The sequence below is a fragment of the Protopterus annectens genome, chromosome 8.part0, assembly GCF_019279795.1.
Source record: "Protopterus annectens isolate FY-2018-M chromosome 8.part0, PAN1.0, whole genome shotgun sequence".
Classification (NCBI taxonomy): domain Eukaryota; kingdom Metazoa; phylum Chordata; order Ceratodontiformes; family Protopteridae; genus Protopterus; species Protopterus annectens.
In genome coordinates, this window is record NC_056741.1 from 55,305,504 (window position 1) to 55,326,217 (window position 20,714).

General features: G+C 44.6%; 1 protein-coding gene across 3 annotated transcripts in view; it reads right to left on the reverse strand.

Moving 5' to 3' along the window:
- USP5 (ubiquitin specific peptidase 5) overlaps positions 1–20,714 on the reverse strand; it is a 2,313,977-nt gene that overhangs the window by 2,044,126 nt on the left and 249,137 nt on the right. For all 3 annotated transcript variants that reach the window (XM_044079605.1, XM_044079604.1, XM_044079606.1), the window contains exon 3: positions 16,930–16,993. In XM_044079605.1, coding sequence (XP_043935540.1) covers positions 16,930–16,993 — 64 coding nt within the window. The remainder of the gene's footprint in view (positions 1–16,929; positions 16,994–20,714) is intronic.

Sequence of the window (20,714 nt, forward strand, 5' to 3'; positions counted from 1 at the left end):
CCTAGGCGAAAACCACTGCTGACCAAAAATAAAAAAGGCTCATCTCACTTTTGCCAAAAAACATCTTGATGACTCCCCCAAGACTTTTGGGAAAATATTCTGTGGACTGACTAAACAAAAGTATTACTTTTTGGGAGGTGTGCATCCCGTTACATCTGGCGTACAAGTAACACAGCATTTCAGAAAAAAAAACATTAACCAACAAGTCAAACATGGTGGTGGTAGTGTGATGTTCTGAGGCTGCTTTTCTGCTTCTGGACCTGAATGATTTGCTGTGATTGCTGGAACCATGAATTCTGCTCGCTACCAAAAAATCCTGAAGGAGAATATACGGCCATCAGTTCGTGACCTCAAGATGAAGCACATTTGGGTTCTGCAGCAGGAAAATGATCCAACACACACACCAGCAAGTCCACCTCTGAATGGCTTAAAAAAATGAAGGTTTTGGAGGGGCCTAGTCAAAGACTGGGCTTGAATCCAATTGAGATGCTGTGGCATGACCTTAAAAAGGTGGTTCATGTTCGGAAACCCTCCACTATGGCAGAATTAAAACAATTCTGCAAAAAAGAGTGGGCCAAAATTCCTCAACAGCGATGTGAAAGACTCACTGCCAGTTATTGCAAATGCTTGATTGCAGCTGTTGCTGCCAAGGGTGGCACAACCAGTTATTAATTTTAGGGGGAAACTACTTTTTCACACAAGGCCATGTAGGCTTTTTCCTTAAATAAAATCATCACTTAAAAACTGCATTTTCTGTTTACTTTGGTTATCACTGTCTAATATTTACATTTGTCTGATTATCTGAAACGTTTAAGTGTGACAAACATTCAAAAAAAATCAGGAAGGGGGTAAATACTTTGTTGCACTGTATATGGGATGTCCTGCCAAATATCAAACCAGCCAGCTTCCAATATTTTAGGGCATCTTCCACATGCCCTATTCACTACCCTGCATGAGAGAATCAGAACAAAAAAAATCGGTGGCTTGGGTGCCAAAACTTCAGAAATTTCTTGTTTCAGGAGGAGGCTAGAGCCTTGCCAAATGGAATTCATACTAATAAAAATTCCACATCCTGGCACAAAAAAAATATACATATAAATAGGGGATGGAGACTGCAGCGGCGATCTATTCAAATACCTACTGTTATGATAAGTTTACTTTAATATCTGTCACTGCTGCAGTAAGCAAAGAAGGAAGGAAGGAAGGAAGACCAAAGTCCAAGAACTCCTGGAGAATAGCCCTAGCAAAGCCTGCTTTGGGCCAAAAGGAGGAGTCTAGATTGTACTGTCTGGTAAAGATGTGCACAGATGACCAAGATGCTGCCTCTACTAGATTTCCAAAATGCCACAGAAGTAGCCAGAGCCTTAGTACAGTGGGCCCTCCTGACTTTGCCTGAAGTGTCTTGTTATGAGAAAGAATAGTTGCATAAAACCTTACCATAACCATATATGTCCTTCTCTTCCATGTTGCAGTATTCTGGACTCTTGGGTCTCCTCCTCTTGCTACCCAAATGACCGGCCAATATTCAAAGCTTGCAGTCACTGCTACGTGCATGGAACATCTGACGTGGCAAGAGGGACAAGGGCCACAGAAGTGACGTTTGCACACAGCAGACCTCAGAACTGAGAGCCCCAGGTCGGATCCCAGTCCCAGGACAAACTGTGCAAGTCCTGTGCCATCCAAGAAGGGACCATTATGTGAACAGGTAGGGAAGGAATACTGCAACATGGAAAAGGACATCTATGGTTATGGTAAGATTTTATACAACTATTCTATGTCCTTCTATTCACATGTTGCAGTATGCTGGGACTCTTGGGCGAGTGCCAAAGCTTACTGTGAGGTACAGGGTGGTAGCTTGGAAGTATTCTCTACAACTCCATGGAGGATAGCCCTGGTAAATCCAGCCCTGGATCTAGAAATTTTGTCCAATTTGTAATGTTTGGTGAATGTGTGCATAGATGTCCATGTAGCTGCCTCTAAAATGGTGGCACTGTCTAATCCTTTAAAGAAGGCTCCTGACGAAGCCATAGCCCTAGTGGAGTGTGCTTTAACCTGGGACCCCAAGGATTTCTCATCATGTGCATAGTAGGTCACTGCCCTGGAAATCTAGCAGAAATTGTCTTGTTACAGCTTTCCCCAAGGCTCTGTTGTGGAAAGAGACAAACTGGTCAGATTTTCTGACAGTCAGTCTTGTCCAAGTGGAACCTAAGCAGTCTGTGCACATCAAGGGAAAGTAAGACTCTCTCCCTGTCACGATGGGCAAACAAGGTAGGGAGGTGAATAGCTTGGTTTAAGGAAAGCTCATTGACCACCTTGGGCATGAAGGAAGGATTGGTCCTGTTACCCTCTCTTTGTGGAAGATTGGGGGGGGGGGGGTGGCCATGAGAGCTTGCAACTTGGACACTTTTCTAAATAATGTCAAGGCCACTAGGAGTACAGTTTTCCATATGCAATATTTCCCAGGACCCTTGGAGGCCAGTTACAGTGAGCTTCAAGGTGTAATTCGGGTCCAAGAGAGAGGGGATAGGTTTGCTGGGGGCCTAGAAATGCAGTACTCCCTTTAGGAACAACTTTGCAGGCAATCTGGAAACCAAAGGGGCTTCCAGAGGCAGACAAGCTGAAAAGACAGCCAGGTGAGTCTTGGAGGAATATGCTAACCCTGTCTGCAAAAGGTCACACAGATAGGACAGCACCAAAGGGGACATCACCCTGTAAAGGGTCCACCTGCCATTGAATACACCATATGGAGAATCTTTTCCAATTAGATAAACAAGATTTGCTAGTACTCTGTTTCCTGGCCTCCTGCAGGACTGTGAGCACGTCCTCATTGTATAGTGTCTGTAAGGGATCAGAATTCTATCACCCACAGGATGAGGTGTAGAGATTTCCAATGTGGATGGATTACAGATCCCGTGTCCTGTGGGAGAAGGTCTACTCTGTGACGTAACTTGTGGTGATTACCCCTGGCTAAATGTAGAAGAAGGGAACCAGTGCTGTCTTGGCCAAAAGTTAGTCCCCAACAAGATTTTTCGTTTGTACAGATGAATTTTCAGTAGGACTTTCTGAAGTGGGAAGGGGGGAATGCATAAAGAAACATATCCTTCCAAGAGATTGAAAAGTCGTCCGTTGCCATCACCAGAGGGCTGGGCAGCCTAGTGCAAAAGGATGGAAGATGAATGTTCATGGGGGAGGCAAACGGATCTATTTGAGGTGTACCCCATTTGTGGATCATGTCCACGAACACATCCCTGCGGAGCATCCACTCTTGGGAATGTGGCATGAATCTGCTCAAGATGTTTGCCTGAGAAGTTTGTTCTGAAGAGATGTAAATTTCCTGAAGTGTGACTCCCTGTTTTACAGCCAGCTCGCACACTTGGAGAGCTAGTCCGCATAGCAAATATATTTTTGGTCCCGCCCACATGTCGATATACCACAGAACTGTAGTGTTTTCTCAAGTTTCAATGGGCCTTATTTCACTGAGGGCTGGAAGGCCTTTAGGGCCAAAATAATTACTCTCATCACAGATTGTGATATGCTCCTGTTTGGTGGAGGCTGGCAAAGTACCCTGCACTCTTTAGGGAGCCCATGGTTGCTCCCCACCCCAGATCTGATGCATCCATGTACATTTCCTGCACTAGCAGGGGGTCCTGAATAGGTCGACCTGGGTTGTAGTCCACTTGATTCAACCACTAAATCTCTTTCTTGAAGCAAGGTAAGAAAGTGATTTTGTACCCAGTCCATATGGATCTCAAGTACCACTGTAGCTTTCTTGTGTGAAGCCATGCCAATGGTAACATGAGAATGGTCAATGTGGCCCAGGAGCCTGACGCACTGCCTAGCAGTCAATTCTGTGGTCTGAAGGAAAGAGAGCAGGTGCTGCCTTAAGTTTACCTTTTGAGGTGGTAGGAAGGCCTTCCTGACATCCGTCCAAATCCTGCACCCCAGGAAGACATGATCATGAGGGGTGCCAGGTTGAACTTGGGATAATTTATCTTGAAACTCAGCGCCTGCAGGAAGGAGAGAGATGTCTGTAGATTAAAGAGGAGGGATTCTTTGTAATTCACCTCAATAAGCAGGTCGTCTAAGTAGGAGAAAATTTGAATCTCTTGGGTCCTGCAGAAGGCCACCACTGGTGCCAGGGACTTGCTGAAGACACTTGGTGCTGTAGAAAGAGCAAAGGGCACAGCCAAGAATTGATAATGTGAGGAGGCCACAGAGAAACACAGGCAACTACTGAAACTGGGTCTTATGGGGATGTGAAGTTAGGCATCCTTGATGTCCAGGGTGGCCATGAACCCCTTGGGCAAGATCAAAGGGAAAAGGGTTTGAAAAAATGAGCATGCAAAAAGTGAGCACTTGCATGAAAAGATTGAGGTAGGAAAGATCTAGGATTGGCCTCTGGGGTCCATCTTTTCTTGGGACTAGGAAGAGCCTGGAAGAGAATCCTTTTTCCTTTTCTGTCAGAGGGACAGGTTGAATAGTGCCCTGGGCAACAAGGTTATCTAGAACTTGTAGAAAGAAAGGGAGCTGCTCTTTTGGGGGGGGGGGGGGCTGAGTAATACTCCTCCAAGATGGAGTTGTGATCCAGGTCATAAAATAATGTTTTTTTTTATTATGGATAAGACCCACCTGTCTGTGGCGTTTTTCCATACAGGGAGACCGTGAGCTTCAACAACAGGTGGATGGAGTGAGTTAGGGGGTTCTTTAACAGTGGCAGGTAGTCACAGACTACCTGCCCTGTCTTGAAATTGAGGCTTCTGTGTTGTAGACTGGACAGGCCTGGAAGGAGTGGTTTGCTTCCTGGCAGTTTTCGTTGGCCTGGAAGGAGGGGTGGAAGCAGAATGATTCCCGATAAACTGAGTTTTCAAAGGGTAATTCCTACGGAACTTGGGGATAGGAGAAACAAACAAGTGCTTAAGGTCTTGTAACTCTTTCACCTTTTGTTGCAGAGTCTTAAATAACTCTGCTACTTCAGTCCCCAAAAGAGCCGAGTTATCTTGAAGTGCATCTAAACGTTTTGCTCTGATGTCATCTGGTAGGGGCTGTAGCCTTAGCCACAAATATTGTCTCAGGACTGAGGCAGATGCAGCTGACCTTGCTGAAGCTTCTACAGCATCGTAGCTGCACTTAATGAAGTGCCTAGTGACCTGAGAGGTTAGGGAAATGAGGCTGGACAGCGGAGCTTTAGCATGAGAATCTGGGATGTCACTCAGTTGTTTGTTGGCTTTTTCCACAAGTGCTAGGGAATACTTGGACATGTGGGTTTAATAATTTCTTTCCCTGAATGCCAAAGTGAAAGATGTACAGACCTTCTTCCCAAGGCGTTGCATGGCCGTGCTGTCTTAGTCAGTAGGAAGGAGGGAAGAAGATGGAAGGAGTTTGGATGCCTTAGCCACTGAAAGACAGTGCCTGGGTCAGCTGCAGGGCACTTAACTAGGAATTTGGCTCCCTCAGGGACTTTGCAGAATCTATCAGGCCTGCGGGGTGGAGGAGACTGACCGTCTGGATTAAGCAATGCGGCACTAAATGCATCAAGAAATGCTGGGAGTACTGGTGGTGTTGCTGAAGGGGAAGGGGAATCCATATGAATGAGTTCATAGTATCTTTTCTGAACTTCTGTCATCTTAGAGGAACCCATTTGAAATGCTCCCCCATATTTGCAATGGTCTCCCCAAAGGTGAGATCCTCAGATGGGAAATCTGCCTCAGCAGATTCTTTTTCTGGGGAGGCATAGCCAAGAGGGGAAGGTAAAGTACAGTTTTGTACCTACCATAAATGCAGATGTTAGAGTGCTCATACAGCTGCAGTCATTACAGATGGGTTATCCTGCCGTCAGGCGGGTCCTCGGTCGGCCGAATTCGAAAGTCTAGGTCTGGCGTCGGTTGTAGTCGCTTCTTCCCTGACGTCAGTGCAGCAGGGGTATAAAAGAGGCAGCCTACGCCATTTTCTTCAGTTTTTCTTGCCCCAGATGTCAGGTGCCCCCAGAAGGAAGGCAAAACATTACATTATGCAAACATGCAATGCAGATAAATCAAAAACAGTAGTTGCAAGCAAATACACCATAAAAGAATACCCCACATAGGTTGTATGATAAAGGTGTTTGTCATAAGGCCTGTCCTAAGAGGGGATGGAGGGAGGGTAACCTGGACTGCAGCTGTATGAGGACTCTAACATCTACATTTATGGTAGGTACAAAACTGTACTATGTTCATCGTGCATACAGCTGCAGTCATTACAGATGGGTAGAATCCCAAAGCTAAGTAAGGGTGGTAGGTACTAAGTGGAACTAGGAGGGGCTAGGATGCCCTGCAGGACTGCTGTGGCAAAGCCCGCTCTAGATTTAGAGTATAGGGGAAGGTGGTAGTGCTTGGAGAGAGTGTGCACTGAACTCCAAGTAGCTGCTTCCAAAATGTCCTTGGTAGGCACCCCCCTGAGGAAAGCTGCAGAGGTAGCTGTAGCCCTGGTGGAGTGGGATCTGATGTATACAGGCACAGATTTCCCATGAAATGAATAACAAAAGCGTATGCAGTGGGCTATCCATTTTGAAATTGTCTGTTTGGAAATAGCCTTTCCTTGAGCACCTGTAGCATAGGACACAAGGAGCTGCTCAGATTTCCTGAATGACTTTGTTCTGTCCAAGTAATAACGAAGTTGTCTGTGAATGTCCAAGGAATGCAGTAGTCTTTCTCCTTTGTTCTGTGGATTTGGATAAAAAGGTAGGCAAATGAATAGTCTGATTCAAAGCTACACTGGATACTACCTTTGGCATGAAGGTAGGGTTGGTTGTTAAGGAAACTCTGTCCTGATGGAAAATGATGAATGGTTGCACAGCCATGAGGGCCTGTAGCTCCGAAACCCTGCGTGCTGAGGTAATAGCCAGAAGGAAGGCTGTTTTCCACAAGTATTGTAGCTCTGTTGAAGCCGGCTCAAAGGGAGGCAGGGTCAGCTTTTCCAATACGAAGTTGAGCTCCCAAGCTGGGACTAGTGGTTTCCGTGGGGGGTTTATATTTTTTGCCCCTCTGAGGAACTGCCTTACTAGAGGATGTGAGAATAAAGGAGGATCTGTATTGTATTGTGCAGAAATGGCTGAAGCATGGATCTTGGAGGAGAAGGAAAGGCCACTGTTTAACATTTCAGCTAGGTACTGTAAAATTTGAGGTATATTTATTACCCAAGGATTCTGGCCCATTTCTTGATTCCAGGAACAAAAACATTTCCATTTGGCGGAGTAGGTTTTTCTAGTAGAGGGTCTTCTGGCCTCCAAGATGACATCCTGAACCTCCTTGGAGAGGAGAGTCTGTTGGGAAATTAAGGTATTCTCCATGCAGCTAGATTTAAGGTCTTGAGCTGGGTGTGAAGGGTTTTGTAGTTGTGCTGGGACAACAGAGGAGGAACTAGAGGTAGGATCCATGGTGGTGAGTGTGACAGGCTCTTTAGGGGAGGATACCAGTGCTGTCGTGGCCAGTCTGGAGCAATGAGAATCATTTGTGGCCTCTCTGCTCTGGCTTTTAATAGAACTTTGGTCAGTAGAGGAAGAGGCGGGAAGGCATAGACTCTCAATGTTGTCCAATTGAAGGAGAGTGCGGCCACTTTCCAGGCCTGTGGATGATAGGTCCTTGAACAGAATTTTTTCAACTGGTAATTTCTGTGGGTAGCAAATAGATCTAGGTCTGGCTGTCCCCATGCCGGAGTTATCTTTGAGAAGACTTGAGGATGCAACTTCCATTCGTGTGGGTCTGTCAGGTTTCTGCTTAAGTTGTCTGCCAGTGTGTTTTCCTTCCCTGGCAGGAATTGTGCCTGTAGTTGAATTTGTAATTCCAGAGCAGTGTTCCACAGGGTCATGGCTTGCCTGCACAGGGAGTATGAATGAGTTCCCCCCTGTTTGTTTATGTACCACATGACTGTGGTGTTGTCTGTCCTTATCAATAGCTGGCCTGGATGCAGTAGGTCCTTGAAGGTCATAAGAGCATTTTGCACGGCTAGCATCTCCTTTTGGTTGATGTCTAGGTGCTTCTCTTTTTGGGGCCATTTTCCCTGAATGCACTGATCTGCCATGTGTGCTACCCAGGCGTAGTCTGAGGATCCCGTTGTGATGATTTGAGTTGCTTGAGGTAAACAGAAAGGGAGACCTGTGTTTCTTTGGCATGCTTGAGCCCACCACAAAAATTCCTTTTGAAGGCATGGAAGGAGTGGTATAATTGTTTCCAAGCTGTGGCTGTGTTGAGACCATAAGTTTTTTAGGTACCATTGTAGCTTCCTCATATGCAGCTTTGCACATGGTATCAGTAGGATGCAAGATGCCATGAATCCCAGAGCCTGCAGGACTTTCCTTGCAGTTAGTCTGGTTAAAGTTGCCATTTTGTTGAAGTATTGAGACAGTTGCCCTTGTTTGTCTGGCGTGAGGTAGGCCATCTGGGTGGTTGTATTTAAGCTGGCACCCAGGAAAATTATCTGTTGAGAAGGTATTAGTTTTGATTTCTTTTTGTTCACTGTGTATCCCAGGTAGTTTAACAGTTTTATTACAAATGCCAAATGCTGCAACAAAATGTCCTTGCTGTCCGCTTGGATCAGGCAGTCGTCCAGATATGGGTAGATTTGTATTCCCTGTTGTCTGCAGAAGCCAATTACTGATGCCAGGCATTTCGTAAACACTCTGGGCGCAGTAGATAAGCCAAAGAGCAATGCAGAGAATTGGTAATGGGTTGAACCTGCAAGAAATCTGAGGTATCTTCTGCAATCTTGTCTGATAGGGACATGCAGGTATGCCTCCTTGAGGTCCAACGTTACCAGCCAAGACTCCTTGCCCAGCATGGGAAGAAGCTGCTGTAAAGTGAGCATCTTGAATTTTGGTACCTGTAGATATGTGTTTAGGATGGATAGGTCTAAGATGGGTCTCCAATCTTTGTCCTTCCTTGGTACCAGAAATAGTCTGGAATAAAAGCCTTGACCTTGTTCTTTTGCAGGTACCTCTTGAATTGCTTTCATATCCATGAGAGCGGAAATTTGTCTTTGTGCCTCTGCCCATTGATTTTGCGGCAGGTTTGGCAAGCCTCTCATTTTTGGAAGGGTGTGAAAGTGGAACCTATAGCCTCTGTCTATAATGTCCAGAATCCATTTGTCTTTTGTAACAATGTGCCAGTTTTTTGAAAATAATGCCAGTTTTCCGCCCAAAGGTGCTGCCATTATAGCTTTGTTTGGCAGGCATAGGGGGAAGTCATTGTGTCTGTTTTCTAAATGACTGTGGTCTATCTTCTCCGCCCCTTGGGGTTAGTGCTTGCCACTGTCTAGCTCTGCAAGATCCTTGAGGTTGTCCTCTACCCCTTGGGAGTCAGTATCTGCCCCTTTGAGGTCTGTCCGTGGCTGGAAAGGACCAATTTTTTGAAGGCCAGTTTCTGCTGAAGCATTGAGGTTGCACCTGCAAGAAATCTTTAACTGTTTGCATAGATTTCGCTTTTTCCTCCATTTTCTTTAGTACCTCCTCAGCTTTAACACCGAACAAAACATCTTTTTGAAGTGGTGCATCTAACAACTTTGCTTTGACACGATCTGGTAAGGTTTGCTCTTTGAGCCAAGCATGTCTACGTATGACAGACCCTGTGACAGCAGCTCTACATGAGGCCTCTAAAGCATCAAAACCACACTGCAAGGTATGTTTACCCACTTGCTCTGCTCCATGCAACAAATCCTGCAACTCTTTCAAATCTGGTTGTTCTGTTTGTGTCATTTTGCTTTTCAGCTGGTATAACAAAAACTGTTGGTACTTTAACGTATGAAATTGACAGTTTAATGCCCTCATGGTTAAAGTGGCTGATGTATACACCTCCCCCCCCCCACACCTTTCTAATGCTCTGGAATCTCTCTCTGAAGGTAAAGGGTTTTTAGCAGTAGAGGCCTTTAACCCCTTGGGACCCTGTGAAATTGTTTCTGGGTCAGCAGTATGGCTTTTATAAAGGAACTGGTGGAAATCAGGAACCCGGTAATACCAGTCTGGTTTAACAGAATCTGGATTAAGACTGGCTTCTGCGTACACATCATTCAAAATATCTAAAACAGGAGGGATAGCCAGGGGGCTATGCTAGGGGAGAAGTAGAAATTCCCTGAGCCTTTTCTTGGAATCTGAGTAATCTTGGCCTTTCCAGTGGAAGTGCTCCCTCAATGTATGCAGGGTTCCCCAAAAATAGTAGTCCTCAGGGGGGGAGACTGAGGGAATAGACTCCTCAGCATCAGAGTCTTCAAAAGGGGAATAGGCATAATCCTGGTCCTCAGAATGGTCTGAGGTAATAGAAGCCTGGTCTGAGGAAGGGTAGTCTTCCTCCAATCTGGGTCTTTTGTCAGAGGGGGGTTGAGAACCCCTGATGAGAGTTATCAAATCCTCAGCCATTTTAAGCATCTGTTTTTTAGGCATGGGGCCTTGACAGGAGGTCTGAGGGCCCTGTTTTTTAGTTTTGATGGTAGCTTTAGACTTAGTGAAGGCTTTAACAGAGAAGGTGGTAGGCCTGAAGACGCCTTCAGAACTGGCAGGCCTTACTAAATTTTCGGTTTCCATGCCAAGAGTGGCGTCGGTATCTGCAGTGGGAATGGAGACAGAGGAGCCTGCGACCTCGGGTACGGAAGGCACCGGTAAAATAGTTTCATCGGTAGTCAGGGGCTGCGTAGGCGCCTCGCTGAGAACCGGAGAACCTGTAGTCGGCCTAAGCGTGGTCTCAGTACTCGGTGCGGACCTCGGATGTCGGTCCTTGTCTTTGCGTCTTTTCCCTAAAACTGGCGTCGGGGTATCCGACGACATGATATAATTAAATTTTTTGCCAAAATAATGAAGGGCGAACTCCGCCCGGCGCTTAATAGTGCGCTTGCTGAACCTAGCACAAAAACACCAGGCCGAGACGTCGTGGTCTGGCCCCAAGCAAGGTATACAGAAAGAATGAAAATCCTTATGCGGTATTTGCTTCCCACAAGAAATGCAATTATTAACTTTGTCTGACATCGGTCTGAGGCAAGAAAAGTTTCCCCCAACGGAGTACTCGGCTTTAAACAAGACTTCGGCTGAAATACTGTTCGTAAATCTCAGAAGCTGGCCGACCGGCACTTGCGAACTGCTTCTGCTTCGGGCACCGCGCGGCAAGAAAGACTGAAAAAAATGGCGTCGGCTGCCTCTTTTATACCCCTGCCGCACTGACGTCAGGGAAGAAGCAATGACAACCGACGCCGAACCTAGACTTTGGAATTCGGCTGACCGAGGACCCGCCTGACGGCAGGATAACCCATCTGTAAGGACTGCAGCTGTATGCACGATGAACATCTGGGAGATGGTAAGAAAGTGAATCTTCTGAAGCATCACAGGATTCCTCCACTTCCAGGGCTCATCACATGAGGAGCCACTGAGGAAGGTAAAGGAGTAGCAGTTCTTAAAGCCATGAAGGCATTAAACAGATTTTGAGAAAAAAGCCTGCCAATCTGGGTGGCATTATATCGGGGAGAAAAAAAAGTTTTCTTTTTTCCTTCTTTTTAAGAAAAGGCCTAGCGAGCATTTAGGTCAGGGTAGGCCAAGTGTCTGCCAGCAGAGTTGTAGTGGAAGGATCTGCCTGGGTGGTCGGTGCAAGCAGAGGTTCCCCCTTGCCGTTGGAAGCCAATGTCTGCAAGACCTCAGAGGACATGCTTTCCACTCTGGATTCTGCAGCTTCCACATCGGTACCAGCTACACCCATATCGGAGGCAACCGATCGTTCCTCCAGGCCATCAGACACAGTAGGGATGTCCGGTGGCGGAGGTGCAGCTACAGGGTCAGGCCTAAAGGTTTGGCCTTTTTCTTAGGCAGCTTGACTGGCTGACCGGATGGCCTCTCCATACCCAAGGCTAAGTGTTTAAGGAGCCGATTCTCAAAATAGATGCTCAAAGCGTGCAATCTACTACGCAGGGCTTTTGGAACAAAGGCCTGGCAAATGGGGCAAGCCTTGCGACCATGCGTAAGCCCCAGACAAAAAAGGCAGAGCTCATGGACATCTTTATGGGGAATCTGGCAACCACACTTGCACTTGCCCTTTCTGGATGACATGAACCCAAACAAGCATGCAGTGACCCGAAAAACAAAATGTCCACAACGGGGTACTTGGATGATCCAACGGCCAGTATGGTAGGAACAGCTGACATTCGACTGGCAGCAGAGAAGCTCTGAGGTCTGCTGCGTGCAGACATCACTTTTATGGCCCACACCACTCTAGCCACATCAGACATCCCAAGCAACTAGCAGGGATTGCAAGCTTTTGAATACTGGCCAGACATTTGGGTAGTAAGAGGAGGAAACCCAAGAGTCCAGAATACTGCCATATGTGAATAGGACATCAAAAACCCAACAGTATGGAACAACCAACCATTCAGAATCTCTGTTTAGACATTTTTAGGGGACAAACAGCTGATCAGCAAGCTAAAGTTTTTCTCCTTAGAATTTAGTATCCGACTTGCCTGTGGACATCCAAGTGATTTTTTTCTCCCTTGCTTTTATGGTCTGGAAAGAAAGCAGGGAGTTGAATACTCTAGCTTAGTGTAAAGTCTGAAACAACCTTGGCATAAAAAGGAAGGATTTGTTCTCAAAGTAACCTTATCTTTGTGAAGAACAACACAGGGATGTCTCACCATGAGAGCTTTTAACTTGGATACTCTTATTGTGGAGGTCAGAGCAATAAGTAATGCTGTTTTCCAGCATAACTCCAGTTGTATAAAATCTTATCATAAATGGTAGATGTCCCCCTTCATTGTTGCATATTCACTACATTAAGGAGCCCCTGCCAAGGGCAGCCTGACATCTGGCCACTATACCAAAGTGGTGAGGTTGTTTTAAGATATGGCGCATGTCACACGTATGCTCCTCATGTAGTGTACAGCATAAAAGTGACACCCGGACATCCCATCCTCAAATCTGAGAACCCCAGTAGGAATGTCATTCCAAAGAAAAGAGGTAATTAGTACATCCAAAGAAAAGAGGTAATTAGTACATCCAGAAGAGAAATAGACCAGGGGGTGGAAGGAGAGAGTGAGTAATGCAACGGTCAAGAGAAGGACATCTACAGTTATGCTAAGAGCTTACACAACTGTATTATGTCCTTCCACATCACTGTTGCAATATTCATTACATTAGGCACATTGCCAAAGTTTAGGAAGAAACTTGGGAGAAGGACCAGCACAGCCCCTCTAGGAAGACATGGATAGCCCCAGCAAAAACAGCTTTAGCTCTGCAGATTCCATCTAACTTGTAGCGCTTGGTAAATGTATGCAGAAAAGTCCAGATAGCTGCCTCAAGAACAGAGTTAGTATTCAAACCCTTGGAGAAAAAAAAAAAAGAAAAAAAAAACACCAGAAGCCACAGCCCTAGTAGAATGAACCTTAACAGGAAAAGGAAGGGTCTCACCATGAAAATAATAAAAAGAAGGAATAGCTTGTGAGATCCAAGAAGAAATAGTTTGCTTGGATACAACTAATCCTAGGGACCTAGTATGAAAAGAACAGCTGATCAGATTTCCTAATAGTCTTATCCAAATAAAATCTGAGTTGTCTATGAACATCCAATGTGTGCAGCACCCTCTCACTGGCAGACTGCAGAAAGGAGCAAAAGTGGGCAAATGAAGACATGATTAAGGGACAACTCATTAACAACTTGGGGCATAAAAAAATAAATAAAAAAGTTATGTACTCACCATAATGGTCCATCTGTGTTGTCCATTTCCATTCTTCCTCACCTAATGGGTTCGGATCCAATCCTCAGATCAGACTCTGCCGTTATACTAGCTCATGGCTGCAAAAAAAAAAAAAAAAAAAAAAAAAAAAAAAACACTCTCAAGCACCTTCCCTACCCCTAATTCCCCAACATCTCTCAGATCTGGTTTGCTGCTCGACAGGAAGACTATGATATGCCATAACAGAGGCTCAGCAAAAAGGAGTCGTTTCCTTGAAGCCTCTCATTCCTCCAGAAGGTAGTCACTAAAAACGTTGGGGGTTGGTGGGTGGGGAGTTTATGAAGAATGAAAATAGACAACACAGAGAACATTATGGTGAGTACATAACTTTATCGGAGGTTGTCAATTTTCATTCATTCCTCAACTAATGGGAGTCCCCAGCAACTTAAAATCCTGGGTGGACTCCAAGGATAAAGGATATTCCTGAGTACGGTTGAGCCAAAGACTGCTCTTCCCCTCGAGACCACATCTACTAAAGGTATGAGGATTTGATGAAGTTGCAGCACACACATCGTCCATGGAAGCTCTTAAGCCATGTAGCTAGTTACCGTTGCAACAGATTCATTCAATGAGTACGTGTAGAGGAGGTAAACAGCAGCTCTGCCTTTCTACCTTCGTTTGTTCTGTGCAACGAAAAACTTAACTGTCTATCAACACTTTCACCTTTATTTGCAAATTTAGGAAACAGTACTGCCAAGTTAATCTATCGGTCGATGCTGGATTCTGACACCACCTTAGGAAAGAACATTAATATGTAACATTACCCTATACTTATGAAAAATCAAATACTGAGGCTTAGAAGATAATGCTACAAGTTCTAAAACTGTTATAGCAGAAGTAATTGCAAGTAGACGGTTTTCCTTGTCAGGAATTTAAGACCACATTTAGCTGCTGGTTCAAAAGACTGAATTAAGGCTTGCAGTACCAAATTTAAATTCCAAGGTGGAGTGGGGTCTTTATAAGGGGATCTTAGGTGGTCAGTGCCTCTCAAGAAGGCTTTGCACAGCTTAGAGGAAGCCAGCGAATAATTTTGAAATCTAACATGAAATTTAGAGACTGCTGCTAGTTGGACTTCATAGTTGAGGACCTAGCACCTTCACTAAACGATACTTGCCAAAAATGCTAGAACAGATGAAATTGGAGCTGAGAAGGGGTCAATCTGAAGTTGCTCTACCAAATAAACCTTTGCCATTTACTTCTGTAAAGTTTTCTAGTAGAAAGTTTATGGAAAGATAAAAATATAGAATGGACAGGGAAAAACAGCATTGGCTGTCTGGCTATTAAAGCAATTGGAGAAACCATGCTGTTAGTTTGAGGCTCGAGATATCCGGGTGAACCATGCCCAAAAGGTGGGACAATAGGTCTGGAATTGGATCCAGAATCCCAAGGTGGATACTCTAAGTGAGGCCAAAGGAAGGGAATCCAAATCTGTCGAGGCCAGTAAGGTGCAATGCAGATGACTTTGCTCTTCAACCGAGCTGCTTTCTGCAGGAATTTGGGTATTAGGAGGGTTTGAGGCTTTGGCAAAAGAGATGAGGCTACATATGTGAAAGGTGTCTGGCAGAAGTGGGTTTAGTAAAACAAAAAAAAAAAAAAAAAAAAAAAAAAAAACAAACAAAAAAGAAGTGTGGCACCACTTTATAATTCGTCAAACTTTCTTGGAATAGGTGGCTGACTGGCAGTCAGACTGCAGACTACATATCCTCCGAGGTTGGCAACACAGGAGGAAACGCTGCAGGTTAAGGAAAACCCACCCATAACCATTCATTTCTTCATTAACATTTAAGTATTTCTTTGTTCCCACTGAAGTAATTTCCTCATTCTGACAACAGTAACAGAAAAAGACAACTCTTCAAGAGGGAAATCGGAATAACTTTCCTCAGAATCAGATTTTTCATTCTTTCTAGAGGAAAAACAAGACAAAATTCCTGTCCCTTAGACTGCGAACCGGTATCAGAGACAAAACTCTTTTCCTTTTTTTATACAAGGAGAGTCAGAATGTAAAGATCAAAAGGCTCTATATACATCCTTAAAGCCCAGCCAGTCTTACTTGTATGCTTCACAGGGGTAACATGTATAGCTTCATACGTTTCCTTTCTCTGGGACATCCCTCCAGAAAGCAGTGGCTTAAAGGAAGGTTCTTTCCCCTGGAAAAGCAGCTTAGTGAAAGTGCATCCCTGGTCCCTTTGATGCCAGCAAGGGTGGCTTGCACCTACCTGAAAAGGGCAGATAAACCGCTGCAGAGGACATACCAGCTTTCCAGTCCTTAGGGGCATCCCAAGGAGCAACACCAGAGGGACAGAGGGAAAATAAAGAGTACAAAGACAACTGATGGCAACAGCAAAGTCGCCCATCAACGACTGAGGTGAAGAGGAAGCTGGAGAGAAAAACAAAGCCAACCAGATAACCTTTTTCCTTCTTGCAGCTCGGGGAGGGATCAATAGTGTTACTGAGACCCATGTAAAAGGCAGACAGCGGAGCCTAGAATAATTTAGGTTACCTCCTGACAGAAGAATTACTTTGTCACTAAATGCACCTCAACCACCAAACACACTAACCTCAGCCACTCAACACTCTTGCATAAAACATCACATTTTTCCTCAAAAGTGGCATCTGAAAAGAGGTATGCAAAGGTTAATGGACTCGCTAAAGAAATCTGGCAGAGTTTTAAAGTTTTTTTTGGTAAAATATTTTAAAGACCACCCCCAAAACCAAAGGTCCAGTCCCCCAAGAATAAAATCTTAGGTAAAAGCTCAATTTTTCTTCACAAAACAAAAAAAAACAAAAAAACAAAAAAAAAAAAAAAACATATTTAGGGGTTTTTGAGGTAAAACTAAGTGACAACCATTAAAGCCCAGATATTGCTTCAAACAATTTGACTAAAAAGAAACACTGTTTTCAAAAACTGATGATGTGGTAGAAGATCCCTAATGGTTTACTTGTCTGCCCAGGCTTGTAGAAGTGCTAGTCAAGAAGTTTGGGTGCCCTGCCACAGATTGCTTCCCTCATGCAGGGCAGTGGCTAGTGCGTGTGGTAGGTGCCATAAAGCTTTGGAAGCTGACCAGCTGTTGAGAGCCTGGCAGGACGTATCACATAGCCAAGAATACTTCAGGAGTAGTTTAAGGAGAATCATACTTTCCCCTCCACAGTGTAACAGCCTCCCTAAACAGCAAATGACAGCAGTAGGTATGAGCACTCTTACCAATAGCAAGACGGGTTGGCTTCTTCTTTGGTGGGTCTCCTATGCTAGAGTTGTCATCTTCTTTCTGAAAGGCAATAAAACCAATTAGAATACAAAAAAATAAATAAAATGAATGCATCAGTTTGTAAAAAGAAAAAAAAAAAAAAAAAACACCCAGAGAATAAACATTTTTTGAAAAGAGTGTGTAGCAGGAAGAAGCACTAAGGTGTGAAACCAGACAACATTTCTGCCTTTTCTGCAACTGGAATGTTCCCATTAGATCCCCTTCCTGATCTGCTGGTTCAACCGCATTTCCATACTAGCAAAATTAAAAAGAAAGTAGTAAAAAAAAAAAATAAATAAAAACACCTTACAGCTGCATATTATTGTTCATTCCAATGCACAGACTTGTTAAATATATCATTATACGGATCTATATTAGAACATCGAAGTTTCAAAACTTTGAATGTTCCAATATCGAACCTTAATCAGCGAAAGCTGAAAACATCAAACATACAGAAAGTACAGTTGTGTACCTACCATAAATGTAGATGTTAAGTGCATTCACTGTTGCAGTCATTACACTTGGGTTATCCTGCTGGCAGGCTACCCGCAGTTGGCCTGAATTCGAAAGTCCTGGTCTGGCGTCAGATGCTGTCGCCTCTTCCCTGACGTCAGTGCGCCAGGGGTATAAAAGATGCAGCCGACGCCATTTTCTTCAGTTTTTCTTGCCCCAGATGTCAGGTGCCCCCAAAAAGGTAGGCTGTAAAAATTATAATCATAAAAAAGCATGCACATAACCTGGATCTACAAGCAAATACACCGCATAGGTTGTATAGAATAGAGAGGTATAGATAAGTCCCAGCAAAGAAAAAGGGGGATGGTGGGAGGGTAACCTGGACTGCAACAGTGAATACACTCTAACATCTACATTTATGGTAGGTACACAACTGTACTATGTTCATCGTGTTTCACTGTTGCAGTCATTACACTTGGGTTGAATCCCAAAGCTGAGGATGGGTGGCTGGGCCTAAATGGAGTTTGGAGTGGCTATGGAGGCCCTGCAGAACTGCAGAGGCAAAGCCTGCTCTGGATTTAGAATAGAGAGGTAAATGGTAGTGCTTTGTAAAAGTGTGCACTAAAGACCATGTTGCAGCCTCCAAAATACCCTTGGTTGGTATTTCTCTGAGGAAGGCTGCTGAAGTGGCTGCTGCTCTGGTAGAATGGGGCCTAATGTCCTTGGGGACTGATTTGCCATGTTGTGAATAACAGAAACGAATGCAGTGGCCTATCCATTTTGAAATAGTCTGCTTTGAAATGGCTTTTCCTTGCGAACCTGCAGCATATGCCACCAAGAGTTGCTCAGTCTTTCTGAAGGCTTTAGTCTTGTCCAAGTAAAAGACTAGCGGTCTGTGCATGTCCAAAGTACGCAGAAGTCTCTCCCCCTTATATTGTGGGTTTGGATAAAAGGTAGGCAAATGTATGGTTTGGTTAAGAGCCATGCTGGACACTACCTTAGGCATAAATGTTGGGTTTGTCCTTAGAGAAACCCTGTCCTGATGGAAAATAAAAGGTTCCACAGCCATTAGTGCTTGTAACTCTGAGACTCTTCTTGCTGAAGTTATTGCTAGGAGAAGAGCGGTTTTCCATGATAAGTATTTTATCTCTGCTGTATTGGCTGGCTCAGAAGGAGGCAGTGCGAGTTTTTCCAAGACATAATTGAGGACTCATGCAGGTATTGGAGGTCTCCTTGGAGGTCTTATGTTTTTGGCCCCTCTGAGAAACTGTCTTAGCAGTGGATGAGAAAAAGTACAGTTTTGTACCTACCATAAATGTAGATGTTCTAAGATCCACATTGCTGCAGTCCTTACATATGGGTAGTCTGCTGTCCTCGGTCGGCCCGAATACCAAAGTATTAGGCTGACGTCGGTCATGGGCGCTCAGATCTGACATCAGAGCGTCAGGGTATAAAAGCGCATGACCGACGTCATATCCTCAGTCTTTTCTTGCCCCAGATGTCAGAAGGCCCTAAAAAGAAAGGCCACAGCCCAAAAACAGGATACCTCCCAAAAACATACCCAACAACAACCATCACCCAAACCATATAACCATGCCAAACTACAGAGGGGAAGGAGGGAGGGTAAATTGGACTGCAGCAATGTGGATCTTGAACATCTACATTTATGGTAGGTACAAAACTGTACTATGTTCTTCATCTCACATTGCTGCAGTCCTTACATATGGGTAGAATCCCAAAGCAGAGGTAAAGGGAGGATGGCAAAATCATAAAGCATTAGGGGCTGCTAAAATGCCCTGTAATATTGCAGTGGCAAATCCAGCCCTAGACTTAGAATAAAGAGGAAGGTGGTAATGCTTGGAAAAGTATGCACTGAACTCCAAGTGGCTGCTTCCAAAATATCTTTGTGGCTACCCCTTAGAAAGGCAGTAGAAGTGGCAGTAGCTCTAGTGGAATGAGGTCTGATTCCAGCCGGAATCTCCTTACCATGATGGGAATAACAGAAAGAAATACAAAACCCAATCCATTTAGAAATAGTTTGTTTTGAAACAGGTTTTCCCTGAGAACCCAAAGCAAAAGAAACAAACAACTGCTGAGACTGCCTGAACCCCTTGGTTCTGCTCAAATAATAACGTAACTGCCTGTGAATATCCAAAGTATGCAAAATCTTCTCCCCTTTATTTTGGGGGTTTGCATGTAGGCAAATGAATAGTTTGGTTCAAGGCCACACTAGAAACCACTTTAGGCATAAAGGAAGGATTAGTACGCAAAGATACCCTATCCTTATGAAAAATCAGGAAAGGTTCCACTGCCATAAGGGCCTGTAATTCAGAAACCCTTCTTGCAGAGGTAATGGCCAACAAAAAAGCAGTCTTCCATGATAAATACTTAAACTCGGCAGTAGCTGCAGGCTCAAAAGGTTGTAGAGTAAGCTTTTCCAACACAAAATTGAGATCCCAAGCAGGAGTAGGAGCTCTACGGGGGTCTTATGTTCTTTGCCCCTCTAAGAAATTGCTTAAACAAAGGATGGGAAAATAAAGGAGGGTCACAGTCATAGTGAGCAGAAATGGCTGCAGCATGAACCTTTATCGAGGAGAAAGACAAACCCTTGTCCAATAACTCAGTAAGATATTGAAGAGAAACACTTAAATTAGGCTTGGAAACATCAAAGTCCTTCGCTTTGCTCCAAAGAAAAATCTCCTCCATTTATCAGCGTAAACTTTCCTTGTACTAGGCCTTCTGGCCTCCAAAATAACATTCAAAACTTGTTGTGGAAGCTGAGACCCTCCAGGGTCTAAAACAGAATATGCCAGGCTGTGAGATGCAGAGACTGAATCTTGACATTGAGGAAGTGATTGCCCTCCTGAGACAAAAGATGCGGAATCAAAGGCAGAGGCCAAGGAGACTCTGCACCAAACTCCTCAGTAGTGGGTACCAGTGCTGTCGAGGCCAATCCGCGCTATCAGAATCATGGATGGCTTGTCTATTCTGGCCTTCAGGAGTACCTTGGGGATGAGAGGCAGAGGTGGAAAGGCATAGACATGAAGATTGCTCCAACTGAATGATAGAGCATCCACCTTCCAAGCTGTGGGATGAAACATTTTTGTGCAAAACTTTGGCAACTGGTAATTTAGTGGAGAAGCGAACAGATCTATGTCTGGAGTCCCCATAACACTGTCAACTTTTGAAACACATGAGGATCCAGTTTCCACTCGTGAGGATCCACAATTTGTCTGCTCAACACATCCGCTAAGGAGTTTTGTGCTCCTGGTAGAAACCTTGCCTGAAG